Here is a 15,000-nt window from a genome sequence, read left to right as displayed (position 1 = left end):
TGCTGGGCTTCTGGCTGCCCCCGGACTCCGGGGAGAAGATCACGCTGGGCATCACCGTGCTGCTGGCCTTCTCCGTTTTCATGCTGCTCATCGCGGAGTCCATGCCTGCCACGTCCGAGTTCGTGCCGCTGATCGGTGAGTGGAGGGGTAGATTAAGATAAAATAAGATAAGAATAACTGTATTGTATTTGTATTTCTTTTTATGACAACAGATTTCTCTGTGTGAAATTCGGGCTGCTCTCCCCAGGGAGAGCGCGTCGCTACACTACAGCGCCACCCATGTTTTTGTATTTTTTCCTGCGTGCAGTTGTCTTTGTTTTTCCTATCGAAGTGGATTTTTCTTACAGAATTTTGCCAGAACAACCCTTTTGTTGCCGTGGTTTTCTTGTTGGTTTTTTTTTACGTGCGCTAAGTGTATGCTGCACACGGGACATCGGTTTATCGTCTCATCCGAATGACTAGCGTCCAGACCACCACTCAAGGTTTAGTGGAGGGGGAGAAAATATCGGCGGCTGAGCCGTGATTCGAACTAGCTCGCTCAGGTTCTCTCGCTTCCTAGGCGGACGCGTTACCTCTAGGCCATCACTCCACATTATTATCTCCAACTGGAGAAATTTGGTCAGGTGCATTATCACAACACAGACAAGTGAACAACATGGAGACCAGAACTGTAAAAAAAATAAATAATTTTTTTTTTAAGAAGCTATCAGGAATATAATATCACATACACCGCTTCATACATTCATTCCACACATTTCAGGTAATATTTTGTATGTGAAAACAAAGAATTAATAAACATTATTTCGACTATAATCATGAGCATAGCCTACTATATTGCACATTGATTATAATGATAAAAAGAATAACTTTCTTATCTTATAAATTGTATTGTGTGATACTCGGTCATGTCCGATTAATATGACCATCAGAACATTTTGCAGATGGGGAAAAAAGGTGGATATAGCCGATATTTATTTCTCTTAAATAATGTATTGTATAGTGCATATTCCCGTTCCCCTTTTCGTTGTTTATATGTCTCCACCCCTCCCCAACCACGCTTTAGACTGATGGGCCCCAACAGCTTTTGACACCTAAAACAATTGTTCTTGTTCTGCTAAAACTGATGGGCCCAAAAAGCTGTTTTGACACCTGAAATAATTGTTCTATGGGCCTCGAAATCTTTTGACACCTAAAACAAATTGTTCTTCTTCTGCTGAAACTGAGGGGCCACGACAGCTTTTGACACCTAAAACAATTGTTCTTGTTCTGCTGATACTGAGGGGCCACGACAGCTTTTGACACCTAAAACAATTGTTCTTTTCTGCTGAAACTGAGGGGCCACGACAGCTTTTGACACCTAAAACAATTGTTCTTCTTCTGCTGAAACTGAGGGGCCACGACAGCTTTTGACACCTAAAACAATTGTTCTTTTCTGCTGAAACTGATGGGCCCAAAAAGCTGTTTTGACACCTAAAACAGTTGTTCTTGTTCTGCTTTTTCTCTACTCTCTGGCTCCCGTGCAGGCATCTACCTGACGGTGACGATGGCCATGACGTCACTGTCCATCATCCTGACGGTGTTCGTGCTGCAGCTGCACCACGTGGGGCCTCACCAGAAGCGCGTGCCTCGCTGGGTGTGGACCCTGGTGGTGGACGTTCTGGCGCCTCTGGTCTGCCTCTGCCACATCCGCCACCGCTACCGCTACCTCGGCGCCAAGCTGGAGCAGCAGCAGACTCCGACTACAACTCCGACTCCGACTCCTCCGCCTGTGTCGGCCAGTGTCAGTGCCGCCGCCTCTAACCCCAACCCCGACCCCGACCCCGACCCGTCTCTCCCCAGCATGATGTGCTGCTGTAGGGGCGGCAAGGAAGGGAAAGAGCAGCTGGTGACCACGTCCACCGGGGAGTTCCTGTCCTCTTCTTTCGGCGGCCAAGGGGTCCGGGAAGGGCGGACTTGTAACGGGACACTCGTGTCCAAGCACGTGTCGGTGGCCGTGCAGACCACCGTGCAGCGGACCAGCTTCCCCCACAGAGGGCACGAGGACGCTGCGCAGCAACGCTACAACTGTAGGGTCGGCCTGGACGAGAAGCTGGCCGTATTCAGAGGGTCTGCTCTGGGCCTGGGGGGCGCGGCCCTGCCTCCTTCTTCTGCTGCTGCTTCTGCTGCTTCTGCTTCACCGCGGTGTGCCCCCCCGCCGCCAACACTGTTCCACCCGCCCGGCAGGAAGGCCAACAATGGAGTGGCTCTGGCTTCCCCTGTGGAGGTCACGAGCCCTCCTGCCTCCAAGGTGTGGAAGGCGTCCGAAGAGGGCGTCAACATCGGCGGCCAGGGAAACAGGTCCGTAGCGCCTCCTTGCCCGCTCAGGATGAGTTTTGGGGGCTTCAGACACAGCAGCAGCAGCACGGACGTGACCCCGAACGCCGGTCAGGGGAAGATGAGGAGAGGGGGGTCTCTCAGCCCCAGTTCAGAGCCCCCCTCCGCCGGTCACATCCGCCACGCGCACATCCACCAGGTGATCATGAGGGGCGACCCCCGCGACCCGGGCCAGGGAGGCCACGCCGTGCTGTGCAGCAGCCAGATCTGTCTCCGGCCCCCCAGGACCATCTCCTCCCCGGAGCTGGTGCACCTCCAGCCGGAGCTCGTCTCCAGGGGCTCTGCCGACCATCTTCCGGACAGGTGCCAGCGCACCTGCTACCAGTCACACGGGGACGCTAAGACCGAAGAGCGGCTTTCCCTCGGGACGACGAGGAGGAAGGAGTTCCGTGCCACCTTCAGCATCTCCGAGGGACTCAGCAGCACGTTTTCCAGGCTAGCTAGCAGTAGCTCTCACGCCGTGTGTGAGCTGACGATCGGCGACGCTTCTGCCGTTCCTCAGATCCCTGAAAACCAATGTTGTTCCGCCGCCGATGGTGACAGAGACGGTGGGAAAGAGGAGGCAGTTCCGGAGCTGAAGTTCAGCCAGGACATCAAAGCCGACTACCACCAGGATGTTGTGACTGAGTGGAGGGTTGTGGCCCATGTGATGGACCGCCTCCTGTTTTGGATCTTTCTTCTCATCTCAGTCGTCTCCTCTGTCCTCATCCTCATCGTCAAGCCCATCAGCAAGCCTGAGGAATGGCGGAAGGACTGAGAAGGGCTTTGTGTTTTTTGACAGTGCATTACAGTGACACAAGTGGTTGTGAGAGTTGATGATATTGTTGACCTGGTTTCTGTTCTATGATATTCTTGATTAATCCGCGCGGGCTTATATACATAAACGCTGTGATGTGTGTGTGTGTGTGTCTGTCACGCAAACACGAAAGAAAAGACAATAGTACTTGTATCATAGGTGAAATCTTTTTTAAAACATATACAGTCACAGTTTATGCCATGAATTTTGCTTGCGCAGTTTGTAGAAAAACATCGCAGTAAATGATGTGTAGACATTCACTGCACTTCAAAGAAGAAACAATGTTATCTGACTGTTACCGCGGTCAAGCTAGGTTTATGATAAAACCATGTTTCGTGGCGTGATTCATCGTTGAAACAGATGGATCTGGAATGGAAAGAACTTGATTGTAACAAGCCGTCTGACTGAATCCTAACTGAACGTTAACGTGTCCAAGTCAAGAATTTAGTCGCCAGCATTCTTTCATTTGATGCCGTATAAAAAAAAATTAAAAAGAATGATGATAACATATTAAATATATATATATATATATATATATATATATATATATCCGTTATTTAGTTCATGTTTTTGGACCCTTTTTTCTGACTTTTTAGTTCCACCTTTGCCACCAACATTCACTGGCTTGTTTCATGACCAGGTCATTCTAGAATATATGAGAGGCAGACATTTCACACTGACTTTTGCCGCAGTCCATAATTCTTCCCAGTGGTGGGCAAGGGGGGACAGTGCCAGACACATCCTGACTCTCAGTCGACCAGCTAAGAACAGAACACTCACGTCAATCACGGGCACAGACTGGGCCCATAAAGGACAGAAAACAGGTTTAGAGACCAGACGAACATCCGAGCAAATCGGATTCCACACTCGCTCCCAGTATGAATAATAAAAAAAATGTTTATAAAACCTTCCTACCTTCACCCCAGAAAACGTTCAGAATACAGAATTCTTTATTACCTCCAAAAAGAGGAATGGAATTCGTTCGTACTGTATGCTGCATAATCAATATACGAGAATCACTGTCATTCAGTCAATACATAGAATATATGATATGCTTAAATGCTATGCTCACGTAAACTTCAATAACAATGATAATAATAATAATAATAATAACAATACATAACTTTTCTATGGCGCGATTTCCGGTACTAAGTGCTGCTCAAAGCGCCTCACATCATCCAGATAGATATGAACATTTGCATAAAAATATTACAGCAGCTCTTTTCAATCCAATGCGCTCACAGTTGAGAATCAAAAAGCATAATCCATCAAACAATAAAAGATATAAAGTAAATAATGCTCAGATCAAACTGAAATACATTCCACAAAACACACATTTCATAAAATACACACAGGCACACGCACGCACGCGCGCGTGCGCACACACACACAAGCACACACACACACACACACACACACACACACACACACACACACAGAGTAGATATCAACTGCACTAAATAAAAAAAGGATTATATAAGCATTGAAATATCTTTAGCATAGAACTAACTTGGCGAATAGGCTTTGGACTGTCCATTGTGCTGAGTACAGAAATGTTTGCAGAAAAGGTGTGTTTTCAGTTCTGACTTAATGACTGGAGATCAGGAGCATTTCTGAGGGACGATGGCAAAGAATTCCAAACGTGGGGCACTCGAGCTCTAAAAAATAAAAAAAATAAAAATCATTTTCCCTGCGCATTCTAAATTAGTTCTTGGGACTTATAGTAACATTTCAGAATTGGATCTTAGTGTTCTGCATGGTTCGTACGTTTCCAGCACAGAGGAGAGATACGGGGGAAGAGATTCATCAAAATGTCGGAAACCCAGTGTCGCTACTTTACAGTGAATGCGGTACTCTATTGGAAGCCAGTGTAGCTGATGCAATAGATTTTTTTTTTTCCAAAGGACAAGTAGTGCAGCATTGTTCTGCATTTCCTGTAGTCTATTAAGAGAGGAAGATGGTAAACGTGCTTGAGTAAGAATTGCAGTGATCTAGTCTGGACAGGACAAAAGAGGAAACCAACTGAGCCATGTTTTGCTCTGTTAAGTATCCGAAAGACTCGTTGTGTATTTCACATCGAAACAGCCAGAACACAAAATGCCTTGAAGAAATGTTATCGGTTATTTCGCGAAACAAGAGCTTGTGCAAACTGTTGTGAACGCCTACTCAAGTTCTTTCACCAAATTAGAAAAAAAAAAAAAACATCCCTGTTGAAAAATCACAACGCTTTCGTGTGGCGGACATAAAGAACGACTTTCTTCCTTTGAAGATTTATTGTTGTTGTTTTTATCCACGGGCTCTTTCTTGATAAAATGTAGCGCCAAATCACATTGCATCTGAATCATAATCATTGGCGTAAACTTGCATATTATATATCTGGATTTTAATCGTTTGTTATTGCATAATTGCTTTATGTGTAGATCTTCTTTATCGGCGGGGAAATGCATAGAACCTGGACTTTATTTATCGGTGCGATTTTATTTATCGGTGCGATTTTTTTTCTTTGTGTCTGGACTTTATCTCTTGCTGCATAATTACATTGTATCTGAACTTTGATTGTGTATTGGAACGAAATAGAATTGCGCTCCTGAGTTAATGGGGGGAAAAGAAAAAGAACGTGTAGATGTGAATGAATTTAGCGTGAATGCTGACACCTTGCATCATCTTTTTGAAAACGAAGGGAATCCGAGAGAGCACAATGTGTGTGTGTGTGTGTGTGTGTGTGTGTGTGTGTGTGTGTCTGTATCTGTGTGTGTGTGTGTGTGTGTGTGTGTGTCTGTCTGTCTGTCTGTATCTGTGTGTGCATGTGTGTGTGTGTCTCTGTCTGTCTGTCTGTGTGCGTGTGTGTGTGCGTGCGTGTGTGTGTGTGTGTGTGTGTGTGTGTGTGTGTGTGTGTGTGTGTTTCGTGCTTTGATGCGTGTTTGATTTCTTTGTGTAATTCTGGACAAAAAGAAACCAGAAAGAAATACAAACAAACAAAAATCAGCTGCAAATATCTGCAGAGGTGATTATATCGCATGCCATCGTAACTCCGTTGAATCACAAACGCTGAATATGCAGATTGCAGGATAGTCATGAGGCGTGTTGCTCTCTCTCTCTCTCTCTCTCTCTCTCTCTCTCTCTCTCTCTCTCTCTCTCTCTCTCTCTCTCTCTCTCTTTCACACACACACACACACACACGCATCGAAACACATGCATACAAACACACACACACACATACACACACATGTCAAAATTCGTAATGAGTAGACGTTAGACTGAAGCACTGGCTAAATACCATCCCAAACCTCAAAAATACATATCACATAGGCTAATAAATAAAAAAAAATAGCACATAAACAATGAATCAGGAAATGGATAACAACAAACACAGGCAACAATTAGGTGAATAAAGAAGAAACACGTAAGACACACACAATGAAATGAATAATAAAAAAAAAACACAGACAGACAGACAGACAGACAGACAGACAGACAGACACACACACACACACACACACACACACACACACACACACACACACACACACACACACACACACACACACACACACACACACTGAAAACAGAGGTAAGACCAGCTGCTTAACGCTGGGCTCAGAACTCAACTGATAATTCTAAAATATATCATTTCTGGGTCTCTGTTCCCCAAGATCTATATCCCTCCGGGTCAACACCCACTGCTGACCACAAGCAACCACTGACCAGTTTCAAAAAGTGCATGTATGATGGAACGTACATAGACCTGGCTGAACACAGACCTTCCGACATTTTCATGAAGAGGAACTCGGAACTGATGCAACATTGACACAGGGGAAATTAGACCTGGGGGAACAGAGATCCATAAACTGTATAGCTGGACATGGGGTGTGGGATATGGACTTGGCGAACTTAGACCTGGCTGAAAGAATTATTTGGGGGAACATAGACGTTGGGGAACTTTGACAAGGGGAACATAGACCCGATCCTTTCGACATCATCAATATCGCTGTCACCACCACCACCACCATCATCATCATCATCATCATCATCATCAGTCATGCATCACCATTACAAGCACTACATTAATTTCAGCAGTCGTATAATAGATAATCTATAAAATAAAATAAAAATAAATAAATAAAATTTTTAAAAAATCAGCAAGAAGTGCAGTCATTCACATATAAGCTTTCACGGCCAGTGCCAACTGTTTTACTCTTGCTGGAACCACGTTGACTGTTAACAGGGAACCGATCTCTTTTAGGAGAGGATAATGGAAGACTCCTTGGAAAGATAATAAAGTACAGATTCTATTTGGCGGGAAGGGAGGGGAGGGGGTGAGGGGGTGGAGGGGCGAGGGGGGAGGGGAGAGAGAGAACGATCATCAATCTCCGTTTGGCGAATAATGTTGATGGTCTTGCAGGGAGTGAAAATGTGCTGGCCAGTTTGGTGGAACTTCTGGACGAAGCGGCCTCTGCAGTTGGCATGGAAATAAGACTAAACTGATGACCACCAACACCCCAGGTATCACCACCAGCACCCCAGGTATCACCACTAACACCCCAGGTATCACTTCAGACATCACCACCAGCACCCCAGGTATCACTTCAGACATCACCACCAGCACCCCAGGTATCACCACCAGCACCCCAGGTATCACTTCAGACATCACCACTAGCACCCCAGGTATCACTTCAGACATCACCACCAGCACCCCAGGTATCACCACCAGCACCCCAGGTATAACTTCAGACATCACCACCAACACCCCAGGTATCACTTCAGACATCACCACTAACACCCCAGGTATCACTTCAGACATCACCACCAACACCCCAGGTACCACTTCAGACATCACCACTAACACCCCAGGTATCACTTCAGACACGACCACCAGCACCCCAGGTATCACCACCAGCACCCCAGGTATCACTTCAGACATCACCACCAACACCCCAGGTATCACTTCAGACATCACCACCAACACCCCAGGTATCACTTCAGACATCACCACTAGCACCCCAGGTATCACTTCAGACATCACCACCAGCACCCCAGGTATCACTTCAGACATCACCACTAGCACCCCAGGTATCACCACTAACACCCCAGGTATCACTTCAGACATCACCACTAACACACCAGGTATCACCACTAACACCCCAGGTATCACTTCAGACATCACCACCAGCACCCCAGGTATCACTTCAGACATCACCACCAGCACCCCAGGTATCACCACTAACACCCCAGGTATCACTTCAGACATCACCACCAGCACCCCAGGTATCACCACCAGCACCCCAGGTATCACTTCAGACATCACCACTAACACACCAGGTATCACCACCAACACCCCAGGTATCACTTCAGACATCACCACTAACACACCAGGTATCACCACCAACACCCCAGGTATCACTTCAGACATCACCACTAACACCCCAGGTATCACTTCAGACATCACCACTAACACACCAGGTATCACCACCAACACCCCAGGTATCACTTCAGACATCACCACTAGCACCCCAGGCATCACTTCAGACATCACCACCAGCACCCCAGGTACCACTTCAGACATCACCACCAACACCCCAGGTATCACCACCAGCACCCCAGGTATCACTTCAGACATCACCACCAGCACCCCAGGTATCACTTCAGACATCACCACTAACACACCAGGTATCACTTCAGACATCACCACCAGCACCCCAGGTATCACTTCAGACATCACCACTAGCACCCCAGGTATCACTTCAGACATCACCACCAGCACCCCAGGTACCACTTCAGACATCACCACCAGCACCCCAGGTACCACTTCAGACATCACCACTAACACCCCAGGTATCACTTCAGACATCACCACCAGCACCCCAGGTATCACTTCAGACATCACCACCAGCACCCCAGGTATCACCACCAGCACCCCAGGTATCACTTCAGACATCACCACTAACACCCCAGGTATCACTTCAGACATCACCACCAGCACCCCAGGTATCACTTCAGACATCACCACCAGCACCCCAGGTATCACTTCAGACATCACCACTAACACCCCAGGTAACACTTCAGACATCACCACCAGCACCCCAGGTATCACTTCAGACATCACCACTAACACCCCAGGTATCACTTCAGACATCACCACCAACACCCCAGGTATCACTTCAGACATCACCACCAACACCCCAGGTATCACTTCAGACATCACCACCAGCACACCAGGTATCACTTCAGACATCACCACTAGCACCCCAGGTATCACTTCAGACATCACCACCAGCACCCCAGGTATCACTTCAGACATCACCACCAGCACCCCAGGTATCACTTCAGACATCACCACCAGCACCCCAGGTACCACTTCAGACATCACCACCAACATCCCAGGTATCACTTCAGACATCACCACTAACACCCCAGGTATCACTTCAGACATCGCCACTAGCACCCCAGGTATCACTTCAGACATCGCCACTAACACCCCAGGTATCACTTCAGACATCACCACCAGCACCCCAGGTATCACTTCAGACATCACCACCAGCACCCCAGGTATCACTTCAGACATCACCACCAGCACCCCAGGTATCACTTCAGACATCACCACCAGCACCCCAGGTATCACTTCAGACATCACCACCAGCACCCCAGGTATCACTTCAGACATCACCACTAACACACCAGGTATCACGTCAGACATCAAAGTCGGCGGGACAGGTGTAGAAACAGTGACGACAGTTCAAATACCTTGACTCCATCAAAACGGATGAAAGCTCAAAACATGGCATGGACTGTACTAACAAAAGCTGCGACAGCAAGACTCAAAACCATATGGAGAGATGAAAACACCAAGATCCACCTATTGCGCTCCCTTGCCTGGTCAGTCTTCCTGTATGGCTGCGAAACGTGAAGGCTTTCAGCAGCCATGCAAAGAAAGAGCCATGGCAACTGAAATGAGATATTACAGGAAGATTTGGGGGCATCCATGTGACAAAACGAAGAGGTCCGCAATAGCATCCACCAAGCAATACGTCCTCATGATGAACTCACTGCCGTCAAGAGACTCGAAATGAAATGGTATGGACATGTTTCCTGCTCAACAGGATTTGCAAATAAAATACCCTCTCGCAAGGGACAGTCAAAGGAAGCCACAGACGAGAAAGACAAAACAAAAAGAGTACAATGTCCAAAAATGGACAAGAATGAAGCTGGTGGAATCCCATAGATCAGTGGATGACACACAGACGGAGAGGAGTGGTAGCAATGTCTGTACTGGTGCCCCAATGACACAGCAGAAGTCAAGGGAAAGGCAACTGGGCAACCGAATTCCTTGAACGTGAATAACGAAGTTTCCGTATGGAACCCGAGCACGGTAAATGTGATTCCGAGAAGAACCCTTGCGAAGCTTCTAAGGCTGAAATACTGGGTGAATAAAAGTAAATGGCCCCGAACCTCTTCTGGAGATACCTTTATTGTTGTCTTTTCATAGCTCTCCACCCCCACACCCCCACCCCCTACCTCCATCCCCCGTTGTCCTACTCTCCCTATATGTATATATTGAACACCAGAGCAGCTTGTGTTAGATAGATAGATAGATATGTGAAAATGAAGTATAAAATCTATGCTATCTGAAAAGCATTATTCAAAAGGTAGAAACAGTCCAGATATACACCCTCTCCCAACAGAAACGTTAAATCTGTCATCGTCCACATAGGTATGCAAACAAAATTTCAGCATTCTCCCAGATGGGAAGGAGGAGAGAGAGGAGGGGGGTACAGAGGAGAGGGGAGGGGGGTGGAGCATCTACGGGGTGGGGGTGGGCGGAGATATTGAGGGAATGAATCATGGAAAATAAACAGTTAACGTCATGACTCTGCAGGGGATTCTAAAATGCAGTGAGGAGGAGGAGGAGGAGGAGGAATCACCATCATCATCAAAGCACCACCACCACCACCACCACCAATAACAACTACAACAATAGTAGTTATTCATTTGTAGATAATGAGAAGAAGTAGAAGTAGAAATGAGGCAAATCACGTTGTTGTTTTTGTTCTTGTTCTTGTTTCTTTTTAGGTGTCAGTGGTAGTGGTTATATTTTGACGATAGGTGTGTAGAAGAAAGAAAGAAACAAACAATAAATGAATGAATGAATGAATGAATGAATACAAGTTTCTACGAGAAAACAGTAATATCATCCCATTGTAGCGGTGGTGGTGGTGCTGCTGTTGTTGTTGCTGTTGATTTCTTTGTGTCTTTCCCGTTGAGACTGAAACGCTCCACTGACTGATGAATGTTTTCTTTTTTTCGGTCGGGTACGAAGCAATCATCCGGGCAGGTCCGATCGTCTCTCAGTGCCGAGATAAGATAAGATAAGATAAGATAAGATAAGAAGAACTTTATTATCCCATTAAGAGAAATTACATCAGGTGCGGCAAAACAAACGTCGACAATTACTCAACAGAAAAAAAAAATAACCATGACTTAATTAAAAAGAAACAATAACATATGACATTCATATTAAAAGTATTGTATTATATTCACTGAATCAAAACGTTGTAATGAATCCATTAGTTTCATTAGTGTGGCGAGTGGCATTGTCAGGGAACGAAGCACAGGACATGTCAGGCATCACAGATGGCCCGTCGTCTCCAGTTTTGGAGAGAGGCCAAGGATTCAGTCAGCGCCCAAAGAGCTAGCTGTCCAGTCTCCCTCCTGAAAATGTTTCACCATTAATTAAACATTCACGGTCTACCCGCCTTGCCTTTCCATCCACCCTGTTTGTTTCTGTAATAAGCACACACACACACACACACACACACACACACACACACACACACAACCACCCCTCCCTCACACAACACCTCCCCCCTCCTCTCCCCTTGACTTCTGAACAGGCGGTCAAGTGAGTGAGAGCATCATCGTTTACATGATCGTCGTTTCACTCTCTCTCTCTCTCTCTCTCTCTCTCTCTCTCTCTCTCTCTCTCTGTATCTCTCTCCCTCTCTTTCTCCCTCTTTCTGTCTATCTCTCTCTCTCTCTCTGTTTCTCCCTGTGTTTCTCTCTGCCTCTCTCTGTCGCTCTCTCTCTCTTTCTGTCTTTTTCTCTCTCTGTGTCTCTTTCTCTCTTCCCCCCTCTCTCTCTCTTTCCGTGTCTCTGTCTCTCTCCCTCTCTGTCTCTGTCTCTCTCTGTCGCTCTCTGTCTCTCTCTCTGCCTCTTTCTGTTTTTTCTCTCTCTCTCTCTGTCTCTCTCTCTCCCTCTCTTTCTCCCTCTTTCTGTCTATCTCTCTCTCTCTCTGTTTCTCTCTGTGTTTCTCTCTGTCTCTCTTTCTCTCTCTATCGCTCTCTCTCTCTCTTTCTGTCTTTCTCTCTCTCTCTGTCTCTTTCTCTCTTCCCCCCTCTCTCTCTCTTTCCATGTCTCTGTCTCTCTGTCTCTGTCTCTGTCTCCTCTCTCTCTCTCTCTCTCTCTCTCTCTCTCTCTCTCTCTCTCTCTCTCTCTCTCGCTTGCTCTGCTCGCTCGCTCGCTCTTGCACAGTCATGTGTATTATGAAAAGATAGGAAACTTGAACCGATGAGAAAGAAATGTTGTTGGGTTGGGGTTTTTTGTGTGGGTTTTTGTTTGTTGTTGTTTTGTTTTTGTTTTTTGTTTGTTTTTTGTTGTTGTTGTTTTTATTTGGCAAAAAATAAAAATAAATAAATAAATAAAAATCACGAAATAAGGAAGACTTCCGGAATTCTTACAAATCTCACACATCTGAGTGTGCGGGAAAGCGAGGGACTGCTATAAAGCAGGGACCAACGACTCGGACCGACAATCAGGACTCCACCACCCGAACACAGCCAGGACACAGCACGGACCACGGACATCACCGGCGGCCAGCACACAGCAAGGACCCTCCTCGAGCAAGACCACAGGACCAACGCCTTGACCACGTCACACCCCCATGGAAAAGACCACAGCCACGAACAACTTGACCTCAAGGGCGTAAAGCCGATAGGTCGTTCAACTCCACTGTGCCAGGCGATCAGAGAACACACAAACCGAGTGGCGTTGACTGTACAGACTTGTGGTGGGTGTTTGGCAGAGCTGTGACTCCGAGTATCGTCTGAAATAACACACTGTTTTCCACTCGGAAATGGTTTAGCTATCGCTGATAATAAGATCTCATTCATTATCTGTTTTAAAAAAGAAAGATGGAAAGAAAGAAAGAAAGAGAAACTACAATAAACAAGAACAAGAAAGAAGGAAAGAAAGAAATAAAGAGAGGGAACGAAGGAAGAAGAAAGAAAGAAAGAAAGGGGGATGAAAAAAGAAAGAAAGAAAAAGAAGGACTAAAAGGGAAAGAAAAAGAAAGGAAGAAGGAAGGCATGGGGAGGAGAAGGAGGGAAAGAAAGAAAGAATGAATGAATAAAGAAGAAGGGGGGGGGAGAAAGAAAGAAGAGGAGGAAGGAAGGCGGAGAAGGAGGGGGAGGAAGAAAGAAAGAAAAGAAGGAGGGAATGAGGAGAAGGAGGGAAAGAAAGAATGAATAAAGAAGGGGGAGGAAGAGGGAAAGAAAAAGAAAGAAAGAAAGAAAGAAGGGGGAGGAGAAGGAGGGAAAGAATGAAAAAAAGAATGAATGAATGAAGAAGGAGGAGGAAGAGGGAAAGAAAAAGAAAGAAAGAAGAAAGAAAGGAAGAAAAGAAGGAAGGAAGGTGGAGGAGGAGGAGGAAAAGAAAGAAAGAAGAAAGAATGAAGAAGGGGGAGGAAGAGGGAAAGAAAAAGAAAGGAAGAAAGGTGGAGGAGGAGGAGGAAAAGAAAGAAAGAAAAAATGAAGAAGGAGGAGGAAGAGGGAAAGAAAAAGAAAAAAAGAAAGAAAGAAAAGAAGGAAGGTGGAGGAGGAGGAGGAAAAGAAAGAAAGAAAGAATGAAGAAGGGGGAGGAAGAGGGAAAGAAAAAGAAAGAAAGAAGAAAGGAAGAAAGAAAAGAAGGAAGGAAGGGGAGAGAGGATGAGGAAAAGAAAGAATGAATGAATGAAGAAGGAGGAGGAAGAGGGAAAGAAAAAGAATGAATGAAAGAAGGAAGGAGGAGGAAGAGGGAAAGAAAAAGAAAGAAAGAAAGATAAGAAGGAGGGAATAAGGAGGAGGAATATAAAGAAAGAAAGAAAGAAAGACAGAAAAAAGACAGAAAAACTCAGGAAACTCAAAAGGTCGTTACACAAGTGTGACAGTGCAGACAAGGAAGGGGCCCCATGTGTTATGGAGTTCAAAGACAGGAATGTGCCGAAGATTCTCCCCCTTTAACTGGGAAGTTGGGGGGCGGGGAGAGGGGGGTTGAGGGGGGGTCTGGGGAGGAATGCTTAATGGAAAAATGGGCCAGGATGGAACTGGCGCTAAGAACAGGTTTTCATCTGTGACAGACTGGGTTGAGTGTGCTTGGAATCACAATAGCCCCCTGTGCCCTCATGAAAGCCAAGTGGAAAGGTCTGCCGACACAGATGACAATCTTGAATGCCTGCCTCGGATAATTCTTCTTCTTCTTCTTCTTCTTTTTTTTTTTTTTTTTTTCCAATCTGCATGTCTGGAGTGAGTGATGATGGACTGGTAGGAATGCCATCTGCGATCTGGATTGGAGAGAGAGAGAGAGAGAGAGAGAGAGAGAGAGAGAGAGAGAGAGATAGAACCATGTCTCTGTGATCGTTGTTACATTGGTAAGTTATTCTGTGGTGTGGTGTGTCGAGTCCTGTCATTTTACGAAGTTTATATATATATTACATTTCAGTTCAGTTCAGCTCATTTCAGTTCAGTTCAGTTCAATTCAGTTCAGAATTCGTTTCGTTTCGTTTCGTTTCGTTTCGTGTCCGT

General features: G+C 46.0%; 1 protein-coding gene across 1 annotated transcript; it reads left to right on the top strand.

Annotated features, from left to right (window-relative positions):
- Positions 1 to 4,792: 4,792 nt before the first annotated feature.
- LOC143297056 (uncharacterized) lies at positions 4,793 to 10,497 on the top strand. Its single transcript, XM_076609228.1, has 4 exons — positions 4,793 to 4,811; positions 7,572 to 7,627; positions 8,948 to 9,616; positions 10,456 to 10,497. Exons 1-4 carry the CDS (start codon positions 4,793 to 4,795, stop codon positions 10,495 to 10,497), a joined length of 786 nt encoding a protein of 261 aa, XP_076465343.1.
- Positions 10,498 to 15,000: the final 4,503 nt, after the last annotated feature.

This window comes from Babylonia areolata, chromosome 22 (genome assembly GCF_041734735.1).
Source record: "Babylonia areolata isolate BAREFJ2019XMU chromosome 22, ASM4173473v1, whole genome shotgun sequence".
Classification (NCBI taxonomy): domain Eukaryota; kingdom Metazoa; phylum Mollusca; class Gastropoda; order Neogastropoda; family Buccinidae; genus Babylonia; species Babylonia areolata.
The sequence above is the reverse complement of the archived record's forward strand: the minus strand, read 5'-3'. Positions and strand labels throughout refer to the sequence as shown.

What these genes read in the sequence shown, in the direction of transcription:
- LOC143297056 (XM_076609228.1), top strand. An exon ending in TGGACGAAGCGGCCTCTGCA is followed by an intron (nt 7,628 to 8,947) that starts GTTGGCATGGAA and finishes GTACCACTTCAG; the next exon opens with ACATCACCACCAGCACCCCA. An exon ending in CATCGCCACTAGCACCCCAG is followed by an intron (nt 9,617 to 10,455) that starts GTATCACTTCAG and finishes CCAATGACACAG; the next exon opens with CAGAAGTCAAGGGAAAGGCA.